The sequence below is a fragment of the Carcharodon carcharias genome, chromosome 8 (assembly GCF_017639515.1).
Source record: "Carcharodon carcharias isolate sCarCar2 chromosome 8, sCarCar2.pri, whole genome shotgun sequence".
Lineage (NCBI taxonomy): Eukaryota > Metazoa > Chordata > Chondrichthyes > Lamniformes > Lamnidae > Carcharodon > Carcharodon carcharias.
Window position 1 is genome coordinate 35,199,109 of NC_054474.1, and position 23,245 is coordinate 35,222,353.

A 23,245-nucleotide genomic window follows, 5' to 3' on the forward strand; every position below is an offset into this window, starting at 1 on the left:
GGCCTTTAGGTCCTTCGAGCCTGCTCTGCCATTCATTATGATCATTGCTGATCATCCAACTCAATAGCCTGCTCCCGCTTTCTCCCCATACCCTTTGATCCCTTTCACCTCAAGAGCTATATCTAACTCCTTCTTGAAGACATACAATGTTTTGGTTTCAACTACTTCCTGTGGTAACGAATTCCACAGGCTCACCATTCTCTGGGTGAAGAAATTTCTCCTCATCTCAGTCCTAAATGGCCTACCCCATATCCTCAGACTGTGACCCTGGTTCTGGACTCCCCCACCATTGGGAACATCCTTCCTACATCTACCCTGTCTAGTCCTGTTAGAATTTTATAAGTTTTTATGAGATCCCCCCTCATTCTCCTGAACTCCAGTGAATATAATCCTAATCAACTCAATAGAAAATAGTATTTTTGTACCTATTTGTCAGGGGTAAAATGGGGATAAAGCATACCAATTTAGCAGTGGCACAGTCTTCAGTAAATCTGCAGGCATTGGTCCCATTTGACATTTTTTTTAGATTTCCCAAGAAAATGTTGGGCCCCTAAAATATGTAATTTAGAGGCCTACTACAAAATGAAGGGCCCCTTTAAGAAATTAGCTGAAGATAAGCAGGGCAACCCAGCTCTGCCCCAACAACCATCAACAGCAGGTAAGTACAAATCTACCCATTCAAGCTAGGAATGGCAGGAGTGTTCCTCTGACTCCTTACCTCACCCCATAGCCCACCCCAATCCCATATCCTAAGACTTATGAGGGCCTCTGTCAGTGAAACAGGCATTCTGACAATAATGTCTTTGTTTAGATGATCTACCTGTGATGACTAACCATCACACCTTGGTTCAGGCAAGTGGACACATGTCACCACCTCAGACTAAAATCTAGGCCAGTTAATCAGACAATTTCAACATGAAAGAGTTTATCCCTTATCTTTGAATTTTATTTTTTCAGGAATTGACTGTAAGAGTGAAATATGACTTCCATGGTCAAACGTCAAAGTGAGTTTCAATTAATCTGCTTTTTTCAAAGGATTTCTAATTTATTATTTCCAAGTAATTGATTAATCATAGTTGTGGAGTGCAACTTCCCTGCCATTAAACATTCAACAAGGCTTTGTACAAGTATATGGCATTGTATCAAAGAACATTTTAAGCCACATATCTTCACCATTTCTTTTGTCAGCTCTTCGCTAACAGGAATTCAAACTAATACGGTAATTGTAATTGGTATTGGAATTTGTATTTCCAAGGATCTATAATCTAAAAATAGAAATATTTTATACAGAATAGTTCTGACCTTGTTAATTACTACCCTGACTGCCAATATTCATCACTCCTGCTGAAATAAGTCTCTAATTTAACTAAAATTATTTTGCAATTCGAACAAATAATGGATTCAGCATACAAAGTTGCTTAATACCTCCTGCTCCATAAAAAAAACTTATTTTGCCCTCCTACTGTTTTTTTTGCAATTTTGTTCTTGGGATGTGGTAACACTGTCAACTCCCCACTTATTGCTCATCAAGTGTGTTCTCTTGTTGAAAGCTGAGGCAGACTTGAATCACCGTTACTCAGTAGATAAACCAGCCACTTAAACTCAGTGTCCAGGCTGATACAAAAGCTAGGAATGCGTCATCACCTTTAGGAGATTAGGGTAAAGTAAGAAGAATTGAAAGAGGACCAACTATATGAGAAGTAAAAACAGTTCAGAAATTCATTCAGGCACAAATTTAGAGTTTTGAAAATTCATTGGTAATGATTAGAACATCACCAAACCCTGGAAATTGAAACTGAAGAAGAAATTGGAAAATAAAGATTTAAGTTGACGATAAAGCTGACTGGATGCATTTGTTAGTAACTAAGGGCTAAATTTATGCCCCCCTGGGTTGGGATAGCAGATGGACATAGAGGATGGGACCATATAATTACAGCAGGCCTGCACATCACTTGTCCGCCCCGTGGGTATTTTACTAGCAGTGGAGGAGGCGCTGGACAGCTTGCCTGCCTGTGGGACAACTGAGGCCCTTAAGTGACCGATGCATGGCCACTTATGGGATCTCCCACTGCCACAGAGACTTTACCCATGGCGCAGGAGGACAGAACCAAGTGTCCAGGCTGCCAGGTTTCACCTAGCGACATCGTGGCCAGGTTGAGGGAATGTCTGCTGGTTGGGAACACTGTGCCCATCGGATGCTGCCCCAAGGTTCCCTCGTGACGTTTCCCCCTCCACCCCTATCTTGGCAATCCTGGCCCCACAACCCCCCACCCCCATGCCTGCCAGCCTGGGCCAAGCAAGACTCTGGACTTTCCTAAAAGTGCCCAGTCTATGGCATCTCTTCTTCAGGATTGCCACTCCCAGCGGCACTGATGGGGCACTTTAATTGGCCAGCAGTTGTCAGAGGTTTGACTTCCTATTGAAGAAGGGTGGAAGTCCCACCTCAAGCCAATTAGTGGCCAGGCAGCTGTAAAATGACTGGCGGGGTGAGATGGCCAAGCACAGGCAGGGAGACCTTTACACCAGCGGTGGGAATCTCATAAACCTGTGAAAAATTCAGCCCTAATAATGCAAGTGCGACCATCACAAATTAGCAACCAGAGATTCCACCCTGCATTCCCTTAGCCATGATGGAAGGTTATATCCATTTAGGAGAAAACAGAATGCAGACTAATGTGAAATGTTGCATGCCCTTCTTCAGTTTTGCCCGTGTTCACATGGCTGGAACAAAGCAGTAACTAAAAATGAGAAAGGAAAGAGTGGAGTCAAAGGCCAGAATTTTATGTGGAGACAGAGACCCCACCCACTGGCTGGAAATTCAAGGCAAGCCCGTCTCTGCCAGCCCGGGACGCCACAGCCCAATTTTGCATTGTCCGGGCAATTAGTTGCCTGAAGGCATGGCTTCTGAATACCCTGAGGCAGGATTGCCCCCTCTTTCCGCACCCCCCTGCCAAAAGCTGCTGGCCAATCTGCTGTCCAATCAGAGGGCCGATAGCTCTCCAGTCCCAACAGCACCACCGGGAGCAATGGCCACTGCAACAGGCCCTGGACTAGCAACCATTGAGGAGGCGCAGAGTATAGGAATAGAGGTTGGGGCTCACTGGAGTCCACCAGGCAGGCCTTCACAATGGTCAGGGCACAGGAGTGTTCTTCAGGGGGGGTCGGCCCTTCCATAGGCCACAGGGTGCCCAATCAGAAGAAACCCCCCCAGAACCGAGCCTGCAGGCAGGCCATCTGGTTTTACTGGGCAGCCTATCCCAGTGGCAGAATGCCCACCATCACTGGTAAAGTAACTCTTTCGAGTACAAACACGTTTCCATCTGTTTCAGATGAAGTTACATTGTTTCATAGTTTGCCATTGTGAGATTTGAACTCTTGATCTTGGGGTTACAAACCCAGTATCATAACCACTTGGCTATTTAGGCCAAGCTCCTCACTGGTAAAGTATCAGCAGCAGTGGGAAGATACTCTTAAGCAGCCATTAATTGGTCACATAAGGGCTTTAATTATCCTAAGGGCTGCCTACTCTCACTGGTAAAATAGCAGTGGAGGGAGGACCATAATGGACACGGTACCCTACCATCCCACCTCAGTTTACGTGCCCCCCCCCCCACCCCCCCACCTGCCAGCCCACTTGCAAGGTTTGTGGGGGAGGGAGTGTAAAATTCCATCCAAAGAAACTATGGCTGCCCTACTTAGAATCCTAGACTTTTATCCTTAGAAATGAGACTTTTGTGTTCAATGTTCCAACTCTTGCCTATTCCATCAATGGGGATGGAGCATGGAAGGGTTGTCATAGACAAAATATTAAACATGGTAGCTGATAATTATCCATCATATGGTACATAAAGTATTTGGTTATAAAATATATTGGATCTGCACAGCTATAACCCAGCTAATATTTTAATTGATTTGAATAAAGTTGGAGAGATATGGAATTCTGTGAATCCTCACTTTACTAAAACTTAAATATTTGCTTTGCCACTGATTGATCCTGAAGATGCAGCAAAAACTAGAGAGAAAGAACTGAATACTTCATTTACTAACTATTTTCAACTCCATAAAAGGACTGGTATTTAGTTGAGAACATAATTCATTTATTGGTTTTTCAATTCTATGGCCTTTGTTCATATCTGCCCTGGACTCATGAAATGAAAATAACTTGATCCTGTGAGGTGACTCCAGGGGCCTGATATGAAATAACTGTGGGCATTTTAGGCTCTGTTAGTACTGGGCAAGAGTACAACACAAAATTACCTATAAAACAAGGTTTTGGCCACCCACTTTATGCATCTGCAGATTTTCATGAAAAATATGTTTTTTCTTTGTAACATTCCAAAATAGCACACCAGCCTTTTACATCAGAGAAGATCCATTAAAACAGTTTGAGTCTTTAATTGTTGGCGAACACATCTAAGAGAGTCCATCTCTAAGTGATGATTTCTTTTGATGTGGTAACATGATAATGTTCAAAGTTCAGTTGCACGACTGCATGAAACTTGATAATGTTTCTACAGAGAATTGCCTGTCACAAAGGGAGACATCGTCTTTATTCACAGACAGAGGGATCACAACTGGTATGAAGGCAAATGCAATGGAAAGAGTGGCTTAATCCCAATTTGCTATGTGGAGGTTGGAGAAAATTTAATCCATTCATTTCATTTTAAAAATAAAGTTCAATTGCAGGCCTTAATCTGTATTAGATTATTCCTAATTACAGCGTTTTTTTTTTTGTCAGCCTGTTTCTGAATTACAGACATGCAAACGAGAAGTGCTTGAAGAAGTTGCGATTGCTAAATTCAGATTCACTGCATTGACCAACATAGAACTGCCGCTGGATAAGGTAAACTGCCCCATGTTGATCTAGCCTTAACCAAAGGTCTTGATAAATTTATACAGTTTTATGGAACACAGCCTGTTACGTATAAAGACATAAAACTTGGAAGGGAAAATCAAAGAATACCACCTGGGGATGCCCTCATTGAAGAAAAATATGGCAAAGACTTGGAAAGCCAAGTTAATTGTCCCTTTTTTCACAAAAACAATACAGATCAGAGAAGCTATTCAGAAAATCTTAGCTCATCCATCCATAAAAACCTTAAGAGTTGGAAGAGGAGAGGACTGCGACTTAGGCCTGAATTTTCTCTCCCGAGTCGCATGTGGCAGAGTTGGGAAATTTCTCCACTCCGCACACCCAACTCAAGAGAAGCTGCCCTGAACTGCCAGATTTTCGTTCTCGGGCAGAGGGGGACAGGTGCTAGCTGAAGTTGGACTGGCTGACCCCAGAAACAATGCGGAGGCTGTCAAAGCGGCTGCTAGGTGCCGAGGCAGGCTGTTTTAAAGGCTCATCTTGGTGCTCTGGGACTTTGTCCTGGTTGTAATAAAAGGATTAAAACCAAAAACAGCCCTCACCCCACACATTGCCTCACCCCCATACATTCCCCAATGCCCCATCCATGTCAATGAACACTACCTTTTTTTAAACCTTCATGGGATATGAGCATCACTGGCTGGGCCAGAGTTTATGGCGCATCCCTAATTGCCCTTGAGAAAGTGCTGTTTGTGAACTGCCTTCTTGAACTACTGCAGTCCATGTGCTGTAGGAATACTCACAGTGCTATTAGGAAAGAAGTTCCAGAATTTAGACCCTGTGACAGTGAAGGAACAGCGATATAATTCCAAGTCAGAATGGTGTGTCACTTGGAGAGGAATTTGCAGGTGGTGGTGTTCCCATGGATCTGCTGCTCTTGTCCTTTTGGGTGGCAGGGGTGGCGGGTTCTGAAGGTGCTGTGGAAGCAGATTTGATGAGCTGCTGTGGTGAATCTTGTTGATGGTACACACTGTTACCACTGTATGTCGGTGGTAGAGGGGGAGAATGTTGAAGGAGGTGGATGGGATGGCAGTCAAGTGTGTTGCTTTGTCCTGAATGGTGTTGAGTTCCTTGAGTGTTGTTGGAGAGCTGCACTCATCCATGCAAATGGAGAGTATTCCATCATACTCCTGACTTGTGCCTTGTGGATGGTGGATGGACTTTGGGGAGTCAGGTCGTGTGTTACTCTCTGCAGAATTCCCTGCCTCTGACCTGCTCTTGTGACCATAGTATTTATATAACTGTTCCAGTTCAGTTTCTGGTCAATGGTAATGCCCAGGATGTTGATAGTGGGGGTTTCAGTGATGGTAATGCCATTGAATGTAAAAGGGGAGATGGTTAGTTTCTCTCTTGTTGGAGATGGTAATTGCCTGGCACTTGAATGCCTCATGCCCCAGCCCCCATGGCCCCTTATATCCTCTATGCCAACTTATGCCCCTCTACCCACCTCACCATGGCCCTTTATAGCCTCCTATGCCAACCTATGTTCCTCTAACCAGCAAGGCCCTTTATAGATCCTATGATAACCTATGAACCTCTACCTACCTCCATGACACTTTATAGCCTCAATGCCAACTTAATGCCAACTTATGCCAACACATGACCCCCTCCACTCATCGCCATGGCCCCTTGTAATCCTTATGCCAGCATAGTGCTAACTCATGTTAACTCATGTCCCCACCCATCACTTTTTGCCCTTACACCCTCCATGCTAACTCAGCCAGTACGTACTGTGGGCAGAACTCAGAAGTAATACTGAGATGAAATAAAATAAAAGTTCTTAGTATCTATTACAATGGTCACTTCTTAAAAAAAAACTCTTGTTGACAAAAACCCATCCAGTGCATTTAAATCCCTTCAAGTACTTAATCCTATATAAAACAAACATTTGTATTCATCGCCCCATATTAAAGACAACTAATCTCTTTATAAACACTTGGGACTGTCAATCAAACTGTGAATTTACAGGTCCTCCCCCATTGTGATAACGATAGGCTGTGGAAGCTGTCAAGCAGCAGTAACCCTATAATGATAATACTCAGGCTTATGTCAACAAACAGCTAGTGAAGTTACAAACAATATTTTTTTGACTGCAGGCTGTTTTTTTCCCCCAAAATTTAAAGAACAGGTTATTTAAATGACTTGACAGCTTCAGAATTCCACAGACCTTATCCACTTTTTATGCACATGTCTGCTCCTAACAATCCCAAAGGGTACTTGACCTCTCCAAAGAACTCTGGCATGTTTATAACTTTTCCTCAAATGTCTAAAGCCCACAAGTCTTGTTTCTGAAACCTGGGTCACCATAATTGCTTCTAAATGAAGGCAGTTGCACTTTTAAATATACAGCTGTTTCCGTGAACTGCAGATGAGCAAGATATGCCCCACCCATCCCCCCTCACCCCAGCAAAAGTGGTGGGTGGCACATTGAGTGGTGGGACATCCAGATTCGGGGCTCTGGCGCTATTTTGGATAAGGCACAGAGCTCTTCTGGCTCGGTGATAATTCAGGCCTTAAAGTTTGATATTTTCGTTGCAATGTTACTGGATTAATGTGATTTCAAATCACACCATGGGAGTTTAAGAATTTGAGTTCAATTTTTAAAATCTGGAATCAGTGAAAAATTACCATGAAAATGTTGGATTGTCATAACAAACATTCTCTTAGGGAAAGAAGACTGCCATCTTTATCTGGCATATATGTGACCTTTTCCCTTTTAATTTACCTTTGTAATATGTCACATTTCAGAGCTGTTTCATAATGCTGCCAGATGTCAATTTTTTAACAATTAAATTTTGTGATATTCGAGTCACGTATATATATATATATACTCAGCTAGAAGTGCAGCTCCCTAGACAGTTGGGGCATTGGTTTTGGCAGTTTACTACCTCTGTGATTGTATAAAAGGAAGTGGCAAAGCTTTCAGATTTGATCAAAGGTAAGTTCAAAGTCAGGGGCTTTAAATCTCTCAAACCTTTCGCCATTAGCATTTATCCATTATAATTTTTTCTAGAATTTAGCCATTCAAGGATATTCCTTTGGAATATTAGTTCTTATTGTTTTTTTCAGCTGATCCTGCCTGCTTCAAATTCTGCTGCAGAGATTACCAGTGAACTTTACAGTATCTGCTGCTATCTACACTCTACCAGAGTAACGGTTTCAAACTAGAAACAAAGTATTATGAATGCTGGACATCTGAAAAAGAAACAGAAAGTGCTAGAAAAACTCAGCAGGTCTGGCAACGCCTTTGGAGAGAAACAAAGTTAACGTTTCAAGCCAAATATGACTCTTCTTTGGAACCAGTGAACACTAAGTCAGAGAATTTTTGCAAGGCTGACTCATGCTCCCCCTGCCTGCACCAAAACAAGCTTTCTGGGGCAATTTTTGAGTGGCCTCGACATTCACTGTAAGGACATCCAGTTATGTTACTCAGTGCCTGGTACAACTGTACCCGAGATTTGCAAAGTGATCCTACTTTCAGCGTGGGGTACCGATTTTCATGTTTAAGCAGCTTTCCTGCTCTTTCATGTGGATGAAGCGTGTTTCAGGTGGGCCTTGGGAGTCAATGGGGGAGCCAAGGCATCCACCTTGATTTTCAGTGGCTAGCTGCTTATTTTTCAGGTGGTGGGCGTGGCACAGGCAGCCAGCAGTTGAAAATTGTGCCCATGGAATGCGTGCAACATTTTAAAGCATGTGCTGTACAGGAAAATTGTTACAGGATAGGCGGGAAAAGCCTTAAGTGAAACCGAGCAACAGTGTGGGGCAGTGGGTGAAGGACTTCAAGGCCAACCAAACAATCACACCGGAGGCGACTAACTAACATGGGCAGCCCAGAGATTGGTAAGACAAGTAATGCAGGAAAAGACAACCACAAACCAGGGTGAGAAATGGCTATGACTTTGCTCCTACCAGAATCCTTTCAAAATATAGAGGGCCCCAGACAGGCTTAGCAATGGCAAAATTGGTAAAGACGTTTTACCTAGAAGTGCAGCACCTCAGGTTTTGAACAAAAATCAAGTTAGCACTTTATTATACACAAGGTGACATTCTAGATTTCTGTTGTAAGCAAGATGCCATCCTAGTTTGCTCTTTTGGGAATGAGTGGAAGAGGATGATAACCAAGATGCCACCGATATCAATGATTTGTCACAGAAGGAGATCCTGAATCCTGCTTTAATCTTTGAAGACAGCATGCGTTCTGATGAAGTTCCAGAGGTGTTCAGGCCCACTGAGGAGGAAAGTCAGCTGAAGAGACTGTGCAAGCTGAACTACTACCTACAGGAAAAAAACATTTCTACACTTCTCGCAGGACAATCATCATTTTTTCTTTGGAATGTTCTCTGTCCTTCACTTCGTCCAACTGATTTGTTCATGGATGAGGCATTATATAATTTGTTGCTGCAGTACAAGTTTGTAGACCTTCTACAGCTGTACAAATCTTCAAAGGAGCTGAATGAGCTTCATTCTTTCAAGCAAGCCAGCCAACAGCCCAACCTTTCCCTAAAATACCAAGAAGGGAAAGGAAAAATAGAAGAAAAGGAAAATCTTTGTTCATCGCCTTTATACTGTGGACCAGAAGCAGAAATCTCTGTCTGAGGAGGTCAGTGTCTTCCAAGAAGCGGGGTCTGGAGAGCATACGTCCTAAACTTCCTCAAAGAGAAACGAGAACACAGTTGGAGATTGACGCCACTGATGTAAGACTGTGAAGGAGAGGTGTAGGAGAATGTGTGTAAAATAAGACAGGGATAAAGACTTGGGAGGAGATGTAGAGTAGAGGGTTAACTCTAATGATAGTTACTGAGCATGTGCTTAAGTAGCTATGTCACTGAAAGATGAGATGAGTGTGAAACATCTCAGACAATAGATGCAGCTATGTCTTGATCTTAATATTTGTAAATACTTAGCATGTAAATAAATACTTTTGAACAAAAGACCATTACCCCCAGCAGGATCTCTTCGAGAGTAAGAAGCCAATAAATCCCAAGATAAATAACGGATTGAATTGCCTGTGGGCACTTCCAAGAAGCTGAAAGGGGAAGGGGGAGAAAAAAGAGAACTGCATTAGCTATAACTATCATGTATCAAGCTATTGAAATCTGTTTATAAAGGTCCATGTATTGTACTGTAGCTTTAAATAATGATGATTTATTTCAGAATCAGACTGTAGTTCTGCTCCGGAGGATAGATGAGAACTGGTATGAAGGAAAATACCCTGGGACTAATCGGAAAGGGATATTTCCTGTCACATATGTTGAAGTCATTGGAAAGCCAGCAGATGAGTCTGTCTTCCACCGAGATCTTCCAACATCTGGGAGTGATTTGAAAGTAAAAATGGCTTCCCAGAGGCCTTTTCAGCAGGTAAGATGGCACAGGGGATGATTTTACTTAATGTCTGGGATATTAATTGAAATAAAAGATAGAGTGTAATTCGGGCAAAAGGAACTTTATTACCTTCCAGTGTTGATGTACCAATACACCACAGAGGAAGGAAGATTAAGAGTTCAGACAAGGCCGAGGCAACATGAGTAGCACTGAGTATTGGATCGTAGGCAGCACTGTGAAGGGTAGTGGGGGATGGGGAGAAGAAGATTCAATACTCCCACCCCATCCCCTCGACCAATTAACTTAAGATCTGAGTCATATCAGACCTTTAAATGAAACACATGGGACAGAATTTTGCCCTCGGATGGCGGGTGGGCTCCACTGGCTCAGCGGCGGGTGGGCAGCTGTCCCCCGCCACCGAAATGGGGCCCGCTGCCATTTTGAGTGGGCGGGCCAATTAGGGTCCGCCCAGCGGGCTGCCCGACGGGAAGCGCTATGTGCTTCCTGTGCGAGGGTGAGGAATTCCCCATTTGTCCAAGTGTGCTCTTTCGCCCATGCGTGTGAAAGAGTGCACTGCTCCCTGAGGCAAAGTCCTGTCTCAGGGAGATTAGTGGCAGGTAAGTAAAGTCTAAAAATAGAAAAATATTAAAATTATTAACATGTCCCTCCTCGTGTGACAATGTCACATGAGATGGGACATGTTAATAATAAACACTTAAAATTTATTACATTTTTAAAAACGGACATGAAACTTCATCCCGCCAGTGGATGAAGTTTCATGAATAATCTGCAGCCCACTGGGGCTCCTGGCCAGCCCGCCAGCCTTAAGGCTGGACGGGCAGGTATTTAATTATCTTATCTAGCCTCTCAATGGCATCAGCTGGCCATGGACAGGTCGGTGGGCGGACAGCTGATTTCGTTGTCTGCCCGCCTTCCTAAAAAGTTAAATGGCCCGGGATGACATCGGGGACTCCTCCCGACATCATCCCGCATCATTTTCCCCTCGGCAAGTGGGCCCCACCCCCAAATCGCCGAGAGGAAAATCCTGCCCATGGTGTTTCCTTGTGGGCTGGGTTAACAAATTAGTTGAGAGCATCATTTCTAAATTACTATTGTCTGCTACCTGCCTGCCAGCTGCCCAAAATATCTTGCATAAAAATCTGGAAGAAGGCCATCTCAGCCACCCATGGAAATATTAGAACATCAAGGGAAATAAATGAGGTGTACATCCTTCAGTGGGGAGTAGAAACCCTTCCCTCCAAACAAAAATTGTGAAGACGGGACATCAATAACAAACAGTTAGTGCAAAGGCATAATACAATGTGCATAAGCATCATGTATGTATGTTCGTTTGCCAAAAACCTGGGATTATGTACCAATATTTTTATGCTAATCTCTACTTTTAGTTTGTGATCAATAGCTTGCAGTACTATCAATGGGTGTTGGAATTCAACATTCGTGTTTTTGACATTTTTGACAAAATTTGCATAAAACTGGTAATTTGAAGAATGTCCTGGAGACTAGTCTGTAGAAACATGATCTAACCTTTAATGTCAGCGCCGTGCTTTTGATACACTTGTTTTTGAAACTATTAGCCCTAAGTTTTTTGGATTGCCATATGCTTTGTTGCTCCCTCATTTTCTGAGTCTCCAATGTCCTGTTAATTGATGCACTGATGCAAAAATGCTCTAAAATGTGCTAACTCTTTTGTACTGCAGCTATTTAGTAATTTCAATCAAATCTGTCACTGGAGATTCCCTTCACTATATCTTTATTATTCGATAAGTTGAGTTTGACAACAGGTGTGAAACTGCTGCTGCCTTGTGTTGAAGCAGTTCAGTTGCAGACAACACTGTTTCATTATTCAGTAGAGAGTTATGTTTTCAACTATACTTTTGATATCTGTTAGTGCTACCACAATAGAAAAGGTAAATAAATAATTCAGGAGTTTACTTTACTGCTTAATAACTAGTCCCATTATAATGGGTGTTGGGATCAAAACAATGAAATCCCTTGTTGTAGGAATTGATATCATAATCCACACCCTCCTTTTCCCCTGCTCGGGTCACCGTGCATACTTCCAATGTTTCAATAGGCAATTCAATGAACATTTCAGTTAAGTGAGATTAATTATAAATGATTGGGCTCATTTATTTTACAAGCAATAAATGAACCAGCAGAACAACATCTCCCACACCACTTCAATTTATTTTCATAACATAATGTAGAAAACAACAACTTTTTTTTAATTCATTCATGGGAAAAGTCTTCACTGGCTGGGCCAAAATTTATTGCCCACCCCTAATTGCCCTTGAGAAGGTGGTGCTGAGCTGCCTTCTTGAACCACTGCAATTCATGTGGTGTAGGTACACCCACAGTGCTGTTATGGAGGGAGTTCCAGGATTTTGCGACAGTGAAGGAACAACGATATATTTCCAAGTCAGGATGGCGAGTGATTGGAGGGGAAATTCCAGGTGGTGGTGTTCCCATCTATCTGCAGCCCTTGTCCTTCTAGATGGTAATGGTTGTGGGTTTGGAAGGTGCTCTTAAAGGTGCCTTGATGAATTCCTGCAGTGCATCTTGTAGATGGTACACATGGCTGCCATTATGCGTCAGTGGTGGAGGGGGTGAATGTTTGTGGGTGTGGTGCCAATCAAGTAGACTGCTTTGTCCTGGATGGTATCAAGCTTCTTAAATGTTGTGGGAGCTGCACTCATCCAGGCAAGTGGGGAGCATTCTATCACATTCCTGACTTGTGCCTTGTAGATGGTGGACAGGCTTTGGAGAGTCAAGAGGTGAGTTACTTATCACATGATTCCTAGCCTCTGACCTGCTGTTGAAGCCACAGTATTTATATGACTAGTCCAGTTCAGTTTCTGGTCAATGGCAGCCCCCAGGATGCTGATAGTGGGGGATTCAGTGATGGTAATGCCATTGAACATCAAGGGGCGATGGTTGGATTCTCTCTTGTTGGAGATGGTCATTCCCTGACACTTATGTAGCATGAATGTTGCTTGTGACTTGTCAACCCAAGCCTGGATACTGTCCAGGTCTTGCTGCATTTGGACATGGACTTCTTCAGTATCTGAAGAGTTACGAATGGTGCTGAACATTGTGCAATCATCAGCGAACATCCCCACTTCTGACCTAATGATGGAAGAAAGGTTATTAATGAAGCAGCTGTAGGTGGTTGGGCCAAGGACACTACCCTGAGGAACTCCTGCAGTGACGTCCTGGAGCTGAGATGACTGACCTCCAACAACCACAATCACCTTCCTTTGTGCTATGTATGATTCCAACAAGTGGAGAGTTTTCCCCCTGATTCCTATTGACTCCAGTTTTGCTAGGGCTCCTTGATGTCACACTCAGTCAAATGCTCCCTTGATGTCAAGGGCAGTCACCTCAGCTCACCTCAGGAGTTCAGCTCTTTTGTCCATGTTTGAACCAAGGCTGTAATGAGGTCAGGAGATGAGTGGCCCTGGCAGATCCCAAACTGGGTGTCAGTGAGCAGGTTATTGCTAAGCAAGTGCCGCTTGATAGCACTGTTGATGACCCCTTCCATTACTTTGCTGATGATGGAGAGTAGACTGATGGGGTGGTAATTGGACGGGTTGGATTTGCCCTGCTTTTTGTGTACAGGATATAGCTGGGCAATCTTCCACATAGCCGGGTAGATGCCAGTGTTGTAGCTGTACTGGAACAGCTTGGCTAGGGGTACGGCATGTTTTGGATCACAAGTCTTCAGTACTATTGTCGGACTATTATCAGGCCCCACAGCCTTTGCGGTATCCAGTGTCTTCAGCCATTTTTTGGTATCACGTGGATTGAAGCAAATTGGCTAAAGACTGGCATCTGTGATGCTAGGGACCTCCGGAGGAAGTCAAGATGTATCATCCACTCCACACTTCTGGCTGAAGATTGTTGTGAATGCTTCAGCCTTATCTTTTGCATTGATGTGCTGGGCTCCTCCATCATTGAGGATGGGGATATTTGTGGAGCCTCCTCCTCCAGTGAATTATTTAATTATGCACCACCATTCATGCATGGATGTGGTAGGAGTGCAGAACTTCGGTCTGATCTGTTGGTTGTGGGATCGCCTAGCTCTGTCTATCACTTGCTGCTTATGTTGTTTGGCACACAAGTAGTCCTGTGTTATAGCTTCACTAGGTTGACACCTCATTTTTAGGTATATCTGGTGCTGGTCCTGGCATGCCTTCCTGTACTCTCCATTGAACCAGAGTTGATCCCCTGGCCTGAAGGTAATGGTGGAGTGGGGGATACGTTGGGTTACAGATTGTGTTCGAGTACAATTTTGCTGCTGCTGATGGCCTACAGCGCTTCATGGATACCCAGTCTTGAGTTGCTAGATCTGTTCAAAATTTATCCCATTTAGCACGGTGGTAGTGCCACACAACATGTTGGAGGGTATCCTCAATGTGAAGGCGGGATTTCATATCCACAGTGACTGTGCGGTGGTCACTCCTACCGATACTGTCATGGACAGATGCATCTGTGGCAGGCAGATTGACGAGGATGAGGTCAAGCATGTTTTTCCCTCTTGTTGGTTCCCATACCACCTACAGTCTAGCAGCTATGTCCTTTAGGACTCGGCCAGCAGTGGTGCTACCAAGCCACTCTTGGTGATGGACATTGAAGTACCCCACCCAGAGTACATTCTACACCCTTGCCACCCTCTGTGCTTCTTCCAAGTGATTTTCAACATGGAGGAGCACTGATTCATCAGCTGAGGGAGGGCGGTACATCGTAGTCAGCAGGAAGTTTCTTTGTCCATGTTTGCCCTAATGCCATGAGACTTCATGGGGTCCGGAGTTGATGTTGAGTACTCCCATGGCAACTACCCCCCCCCACCACCCCACTTCCTCCGACTGTATACCACTGACCCCACCTCTACTGGGTCTGTCTTACTGGTGGGAAAGGACATACCCAGGAATGGTAATGGTGGAGCCTGGGACATTACCTGTAAGGTATGATTCCATGAGGATGACTATGTCAGGCTGTTGCTTGACTAGTTTGTGAGACAGCTCTCTCAATATTGGCAATAGCCCCCATATGTTAGTAAGGAGGATTTTGCAGGGTTGACAGGGCTGCAATTGCCATTGTCATTTCCAGTGCCTAGGTTGATGCCAGGTGGTCCATCCAGTTTCATTCCTTTTTTGTGACTTTGTAGTGGTTTGTTACAACTGATGGCTTGCCTGGGCATTTCAGAGTCAACCACATTACTGTGGGTCTGGAGTCACATGTCGGCCAGACCAGATAAGGAAGACAGATTTCCTTCCCTAAAGGACATTAGTGAACCAGATGAGTTTTTGCAACAATCGACAACGATTTCATGGTTATCATTAGACTTTTAATTCCAGATTTTTTTATTGAATTCAAATTCCATGATCTGCCATAGTGGGATTCAAACCGGGTCCACAGAGCATTACCCTGGGTCTTTGGATTACTAGTCCAGTGACAATACTACTACACCATCATCTCCCCAAGTCAAGCTTCAGAGAATCTGGCAGCTATATCCAGGTGAGAACCTGGTGGATCCAGGAGGTGAGTGCCATTATATCTATCTCCTGGATTGCATGTATGCTACCAAGTTAAAACTCAACAGTATGCAAGGGCATCCTGACTTCTGGATTCCCTGCACCTTGCTGATCGACCTGCTCTTAGTGGGTCAGGCAAATTCAGCCCTCTGAAGCTATTCAGTCTTGAACCTAAGGAGAGAACTTTCTCAATTTAGGGCTGGCTTCCTTGTCAGTTCACAGGGAGAGTGCTTGTTGCTTTATTCCTCAACTAGACTGGAAGCCAAGGATTTTGATTCTCGACACTCTCCCAGTGGGTCCACAGATTTCCAGTTGAATTGCCAATCAAATCTGACAACCACTACAATAGACAAATATTATAGACAAAAGCAAAATATTGTGGATGCTGAAAATCAGAAATAAAACCAGAAAATGCTGGAAATATTCAACAGGTCAGGGAGCATCTGGAAAGAAAGAAACAGAGTTAATGAGCAAAATTTTGATTTTGGGTTGGAACCCTGACATTGGGTTCAAATTCGATCCCAACCCTGCTCTGCAGTGAACAGTCACCTTCATGGATTTTTCCAGAATTGGCCAATTATTGGCCAGAATGCCAGAACTGCCTGATAAAGAACAGTAGGTGGGCTTTCAAAGTTTGAGAGCCAATAGGAGGTTCCCCAGCACTGAAGGGGCTGGAGCCTGCTATTGCCTCCACCTCAGCAACTTTGAAAATGATTAAATAAGAAATGGCCACAGTTGTAGGGTCGCTAGGAGGGAGAACCCCTCTGCAGGATGATCTGCAGCTGCAGCTGTAACCTGGTAGGCAGGAGAGACCTATAAGTCTTCCTGGAGAGGTGGTGTCTCCTCTATCAGTCACCTGCTTGTAAGCTGCCTTCCAGGCAGCTGCCAACCTTGCAGGGATCCACAGGCCAACTGGAAAATTCCAGTCAGGCTCTGATCAAGGGCCTTGATTGACCTGTTAATCACCTTAAATAGTTACTTGCCATAACTGGGCAGGCATGCTCCACCCTACCTGGCCTTCCCAATAATGGCTCAGGGATGGTGTCAGAAAACTGGCACATGAGCTGGCAGCATGGCATTACACGCCCACTGTCTCAGGTCCCAGCCCCCATATCAGGGTGAAAATCCTGCCCAGTGTTTTTGTTGGAACTGGAACAAATTTAAAAATGTTACAGATTTTAAGGAAACATTGAGGCAGGGAAAGTGGGAAGGGGAGAAAAGAACAAAATGGAAGGTTTTTGACTGGGTAGAAGGCAGGTGAGGTAAAATGACAAAAGAGAATGATGATGATGCAAGGCAAAAGTAGATGATGATTAATTAAGTGAAGAAACAAACGATGGGTCGAGAGGATGTGTAAATGGGCTTAGCAAAATCATCATTAACAGTTCTAATCTGAAAAAAACAGGAACAGAGGTTATGATGTTAGATTGTTGAGCTCAATGTTGAATCTGAAAGGTTGCAAATTGCCTAAGGGGCAATCAAAGCAGCAGTTTTATAAATGCACTGTAGTATAAAGGGTTAATGTTAAATATGTAAATATATAGTCTATATCATCAGTGATGTAAGATCACATGACAACAGAGCATGAGAGAGAGTTCCATGTAGAGCTTCGTGCCAAGTCTGTATTGTATATAGTTAGTAATATGTTAAACAAAAGGAAAAGTTTACCAACAGCCTTGCCACCAGCAGTATTTGTAAATGTAGACCACAAACAACCTCATCTAAGACCCACAACAGTAGTAACAGATGCACTCTCTCAGAAACTAGAAGGATATTGTTTCACACTTACTATTCCCCCACACCACAATTTGGTATGAGTATCAGTGCAGTGTCAGTTGGGAGCATGGAGCAGAGGAGCTGACATCAGTAAGTCAAATCAGGTAATTTTTGAACGTCTTCTAACAGATGTTTATGGAGCAATGTAAGAGGTCACCAAAACCCTCCTCTCTACACAATAACTTTAGACAATAAAGGATGGGAATTGTTTCAGGGTTTCTCCTGTTCTGCTGGCTTAACTTTGCCAGGAACTCCTTGTACCAAGAGAAGGAAGACCCACAAAGCAAGGGCAGCTGCCAGAAGAGGGAGGAGAAGCAGGAGGAGGGCAATGCACAGGAGGCCAGGTATTCAGAGAACATTTTTCGTGCAATAGTGCTTTATGCAGGAGCAATGTCTTGGGTGCATTTGTTTCATCAAGGAGGCTGTCACCAAGCAATGTCACCTTTTGCAGCCACAACTCGAGCCTTAAACTAGGGTATGGGCAGCACTACCTTTAGTTGTCAAGATCACTGTAGTCCTCAATTTTCATGCCACTGGCTCTTTTTAGGCTGTAATGCTGTACACCAATGTACCAGAGATATCAGTGAGGTTCTCTGTGCTGAAAGGAATATTTACATCTTCTTTATGGACAAAACAAAGTAGGATGAAAGAGCACTAGTTTTTTGCCCACTTGGCAGGCTTTCCCAGGGAGCAAATTGCAGTAGAATGCATGCTCCCTTTCACCACTCTAGCACCTTCATCAATTAAAATGGCTCGGCATATCCCTCACTCTACCATTGCTATCAAGGCTGGGAATTAACCCTGGTTCAATGAAGAGTCCAGAAGGGCATGCCAGGAGCAGCACGAGGCATAGATAAAAATTAGTTGTCAAACTGGGGAAGCTACAGCAGAGGACTACTTGCACGCCAAACAGTGGAAGCAGCATGCGATAGACAATGCTAAGTGATCCCACAGCCAACGGTTCGGATCCAAGCTCCACGGTCCTGCCACATTCAGTCATAAATGGTGGTAGACAAATTTAGAACCAACAGGAGGAAGAGGAGCCTCCACACATACCCCTATCCTCAGTGATGGTGGAGCCCAGCACATCAGTGTAGAAGACAAGGCTGAAGCATTTGCAACCATCTGCAGCCAGAAGTGCCACATCGATGATACATCTTGACCCTCTCTTGAGATCCCCAGCATCACAAATGTCAATCTTCAGACAATCTGATTCACTCCACATAGTGTCAAAATACATCTGAAGGCACAAGATACTGTGAAGGCTATGGGCCCTGACAACATCCAGGCAATAGTACTGAAGGCTTGTGTTCTAGATCTAGCCATTCCCCGAGCCAAGCTGTTCCAGTACAGCTACAACATTGGCATCTACCCAACAATGTGGAAAATTGCCCAGGTATGTCCTGTGCACCAAAAGTAGGACAAATCCAATCTTGCCAATTACTGCCCTGTCAGCCCCCTCTCGATCATCAGCAAAGTGATGGAAGGTGTCGTCGATAGTGCAGTCACGCGGCACTTACACAGCAATCGCCTGCTCAGTAATGTTCAGTTTGGATTCCACCAGGGTCACTTAGCTCCTGACTTCATTACAGCCTTGGTCCAAACATGGACAAGAGTTTAATTTAGAGGGGAGGTGAGAGTGACTGCCCTTGACATCAAGGTAGCATTTGACCGAGTGTGGCATCAAGGAACCCTGGCAAAATTGAAGCCAATGGGAATCAAGGGGAGAACTCTCCACTGGTTGGAGTCATTTCTAACATAAAGAAAGATGGTTGTGTTTGTTGGAGGCCAGTCATCTCAGTCCCAAGGCATTGCTGCAGGAGTTCCTCAGTGGAGTGTCCTAGGCCTAACCTTAAGCTGCTTCATCAATTATCTTCCTTCCATCGTAAGGTCAGAAGTGGGGGTGTTCACTGATGATTGCACAATGTTCAGTACCATTCACAACTCCTCAGATACTGAAGCAGTCTCTGTCAAGACCTGCACAACATTCAGGCTTGGGTGGATAAGTGGCAAGTAACATTCACACCACACAAATGCCAGACAATGATTATTTCCAACAAGAGAGAATCTAATCGTCTTTCCTTGTCATTCAGTGTCACTGAATCCCCTACCATCAACATCCTGGGGGTTACTATTGACAGAAACTGAAAAGGATCAACCATATGAATATTGTGGCTACAAAAGCAGGTCCGAGACTGGGAATTATAAGGCGAGTAACTCACTTCCTGAACTCCCCATAGCTTGTCCATCATTGACAAGGCACAAGTCAGGATATGATGGAACACTCTCCACTTGCCTGGGTGAGTGCAGCTCCAACAATACTCAAAAAGCTCAACACCACCCAGGACAAAGCAGCCCACTGACTGGTACTGCATCTACCACCTTAAGCTTTCACCCCCCACCACCAACGGCACTTAATAGCAGCAGTGTGTACTATATATGCATTGCGGTAACTCACCGAGACTTCTTTAACAGCATCTTCCAAACCTGTGACCTTTTCCACTTAGAAGGGCATGAGCAGCAGATACAAGGGAACGCCACCATCTGCAAGTTCCCCTCCAAGCCACACACTGTCCTGACTTAGAACTATATCATCATTCCTTCACTGTTGCTGGGTCAAAATCCTGGAATTCCCTCCCCAGCAGCACTGCGGTTATACCTACACCACATGGACTGCAGCAGTTCACAGTTCACTGCCTTCTCAGTTAGAGATGGGCAACAGCTGCTACCCTTGCCAGCAATGCCCACACCCTATGAAAGAATAAAATAATATTCTATTCCCTCAACCAGCAACATTTTTTGACACTAGGCAGTGCATCATGCAGATCTGTGTCCACTATCCTGCCAACTGTCACGTTGCCCAGCCCTCAGAGCTGCCTTAATTCCAACAGTGCTACAGTTACACGTTGCCTGCTGGGACACAAGAGCTATTCTCCTCTGGACTGACTTATGATTCAACAGCTGGCAGCCAACTCTAGAGCTGGTCTGCAACAGGGCCATTCTATCACAAGCAACATCATCAAGTAAACATAAATTCGTACTACCATGTGAGTGAGAATGGAAATTAATTCTTGATTTCCATGGACTTTTCAATGAGTTTACACAAGACTGATAGGGCTTGTGCATCACCAGTATGTTTTAAATCAGTTAAAGTTTTACTGGCATTTTGGAACACTCTTCTTAACACTCCAGTCCTCTCTGTTTATATTATATTATTGCATATTCTACTCCTTAGAATGGGTTTACACTGTGTTATGTTCTGCTCAGTTAATGCATTGACATTGAGCTTATGTCAAAAAATCACACACCACTGAATTACTTTACATACAAGGTCAAGCAAAGTAAAAATGGCATACGCTGTGCTGCAGCCCGATCATGATAAATGCAGAGTTATGTCAGGAAAAGTTATGCTTGAATAAGGTTAGATTACTATAAACTGCAGACAAAGCTTAGCCAGTTTGTAAATCTTCATACCACACAGACTGTTGAATAGTTAATTCAGCAATTTAATCTAAGATTAAAAACAGAAAAAAATCATAAGAGCCACAAACATGTTTCTTTTCCAGTTGTGATCATAACTGAAAACTGTCAGTGGACTTATCATATTTTGTGTGTTGAAAAATGATAGAGGTTGAGTCGGGTTTGTAAAATTGAGAAAACTTCATCTTTTTTTACAAACATAATGCCGTGACATCATTCATGAAGCCATCGTAGCATCTGCCCCCTCATCCGCTGACAACGCTGTGCTGCAGTACGGTTCTACAGGTGCCAGCAAGCCTGCTTTATTATAATTAGCAGGCTTGATCTTGAGGGTGTCGCACATCAGCCTAGTCTTACCTTCATCCTGTAACCATCTTCAAATTTGAGAAATAGAATAATTTAGTACAAACATTTAGCCAACAATTTAGTACAAAAATGCAGTGGTCTAGAAATGGGTTTTCCCTATGCCTGTATTAATGCAGCATGAACATACGCATTCAATGTCATCTGCCATGTTGGTTAGGAGTGGTCAGTACCTGTCCAGATTATGCTCCTGAAACTGGCATTAGACTGGCATTGGCAAATCAGGGGCACAAGGCCTGTTTCACAGCCCTGTATCAAATGGGGCTGTGAAAGACTGCAGCATGTGCCATGCATGCCCTAAGTAGGGAAACTCTGCCCACAGCCCATTAACCCCAACTACAATGCCACTGGAGTGAAACTTGATGCTAATGTGTTAGGTGAATCTGTATAAAAATTTTGACTTGCAAGTTACCACTATTGAACCATGTGAATTCCAGCAAAGGATGTCTGAACAACACCAATAAATGTGAAATTAAATACAGAAAATGCTGGAAATACACAGCAGGTCACGCAGTATCTGTGAAGAGAAACAGTTAACATTTCAGATCAATGACCCTTCATCAGAACCAGGTTAGAGTGAGTGAGGGGAGCAGAGAAATTGATGTCACGCTGATGTCACACTGTCAGTTCATAATGAAAAGATCTAGAGAGGGTTAGGGGACCGAATGAGTGGTTCAGGTGGATGGAGAGATGGATAAAAGGGTCCGCTGAGCAGGAGGAAGACTCCTGGCCAAGAAAGTAGACATGGAGGCAACAAGAAAAGACAACACTGTGCTGAGCTCAAAATTCATTGGGGTTGGGTGTAAGGGGATGAAACTGAGGCGTTATTCTGAGGACAGATCATTCAGAGTCAGAGAAGGGAAGGTCAGGGGTACTGAAAATATATGGAAAGGGGTGAGATTTGAAGAGATGGGGTTGGAGGAACGGGAAGGGAGGAAGGATCCAGAGGGGTGTGGGGAACAATGAATTTGTGAAGCTTGCAATCCTTCTGTTAAAGTGACATATGGAGAAGGTTGAAATGAAACAATGAACCAGGACAGTTTTGAGCTAGAGTGAGTCGGTGCTGCTTACATTTTGAGATTTGAGAATGTGGCGAGAACAGCGGTGCGAGGAAATCTAAATGTCTAGAAGATATCCATAATCGTGGGTGAATCCAAAACATGAAGGGTGGAATTTTATTTGGAATCCCTGTGGAATAAGTTGGAGCTGGAGTGTGGCTGTAGAAATCCTTTTTTTTAGGTACCTGATCAAACACAAGAAGGGAGATAGAAAACAATGAAACTGAACAAGATAGAAGACACAAATTGAAATCCTGTCGGAGAGAAGAGCAGAACTTCTTCAAGATGCATGGCATTCCTGGAAGACAAGTGGCAGTGAATAATATACACTAATATACAAGCAAAATATTGCATAATCTGAAATAAAAACAAAGTGCTGGAAACACTCAGCAGGCCTGGCAGCATCTGTGGAGAAAGACAATTCATTATTGACCTGATTATATCCAGCATTTTCTGTTTTTATTTGAGGTTTTCAGCACTTGCAGTATTTTGCTTTGGTACCAATAAATGTGTGAATGATTTCCATTATAAATGTTAAGAATTTTGTGACAGTTCAGTAGAATGTGCTTTCCCTTTGAATCAGAATGAAATTCTGCATCCTTGCAGAAGAGACAAATGGTAGCTCTTTATTATTTGAGGTCATAACTCATTACAGCTTGGCAGACATAGAAACATGACTTCCCCTGAGACTTGGTGCAGGCACATAAAGTAAAAGCTTTCAACATGTTAAAAATTATTGTAGGCTTTGGTGAGTCAAACATTGGTAAATTATGGGTCACTTGGCCTAAACTGTTGCCGTATAATTTCTTTCATTTTGACAG

At 43.7% G+C, this 23,245-nt stretch overlaps 1 protein-coding gene across 1 annotated transcript in view; it reads left to right on the forward strand.

Annotated features, from left to right (window-relative positions):
* LOC121280791 overlaps positions 1–23,245 on the forward strand; it is a 137,432-nt gene that overhangs the window by 96,916 nt on the left and 17,271 nt on the right. The window contains exons 13-16 of the mRNA XM_041193003.1: positions 958–1,004; positions 4,518–4,632; positions 4,739–4,843; positions 10,025–10,228. Coding sequence (XP_041048937.1) covers positions 958–1,004; positions 4,518–4,632; positions 4,739–4,843; positions 10,025–10,228 — 471 coding nt within the window. The remainder of the gene's footprint in view (positions 1–957; positions 1,005–4,517; positions 4,633–4,738; positions 4,844–10,024; positions 10,229–23,245) is intronic.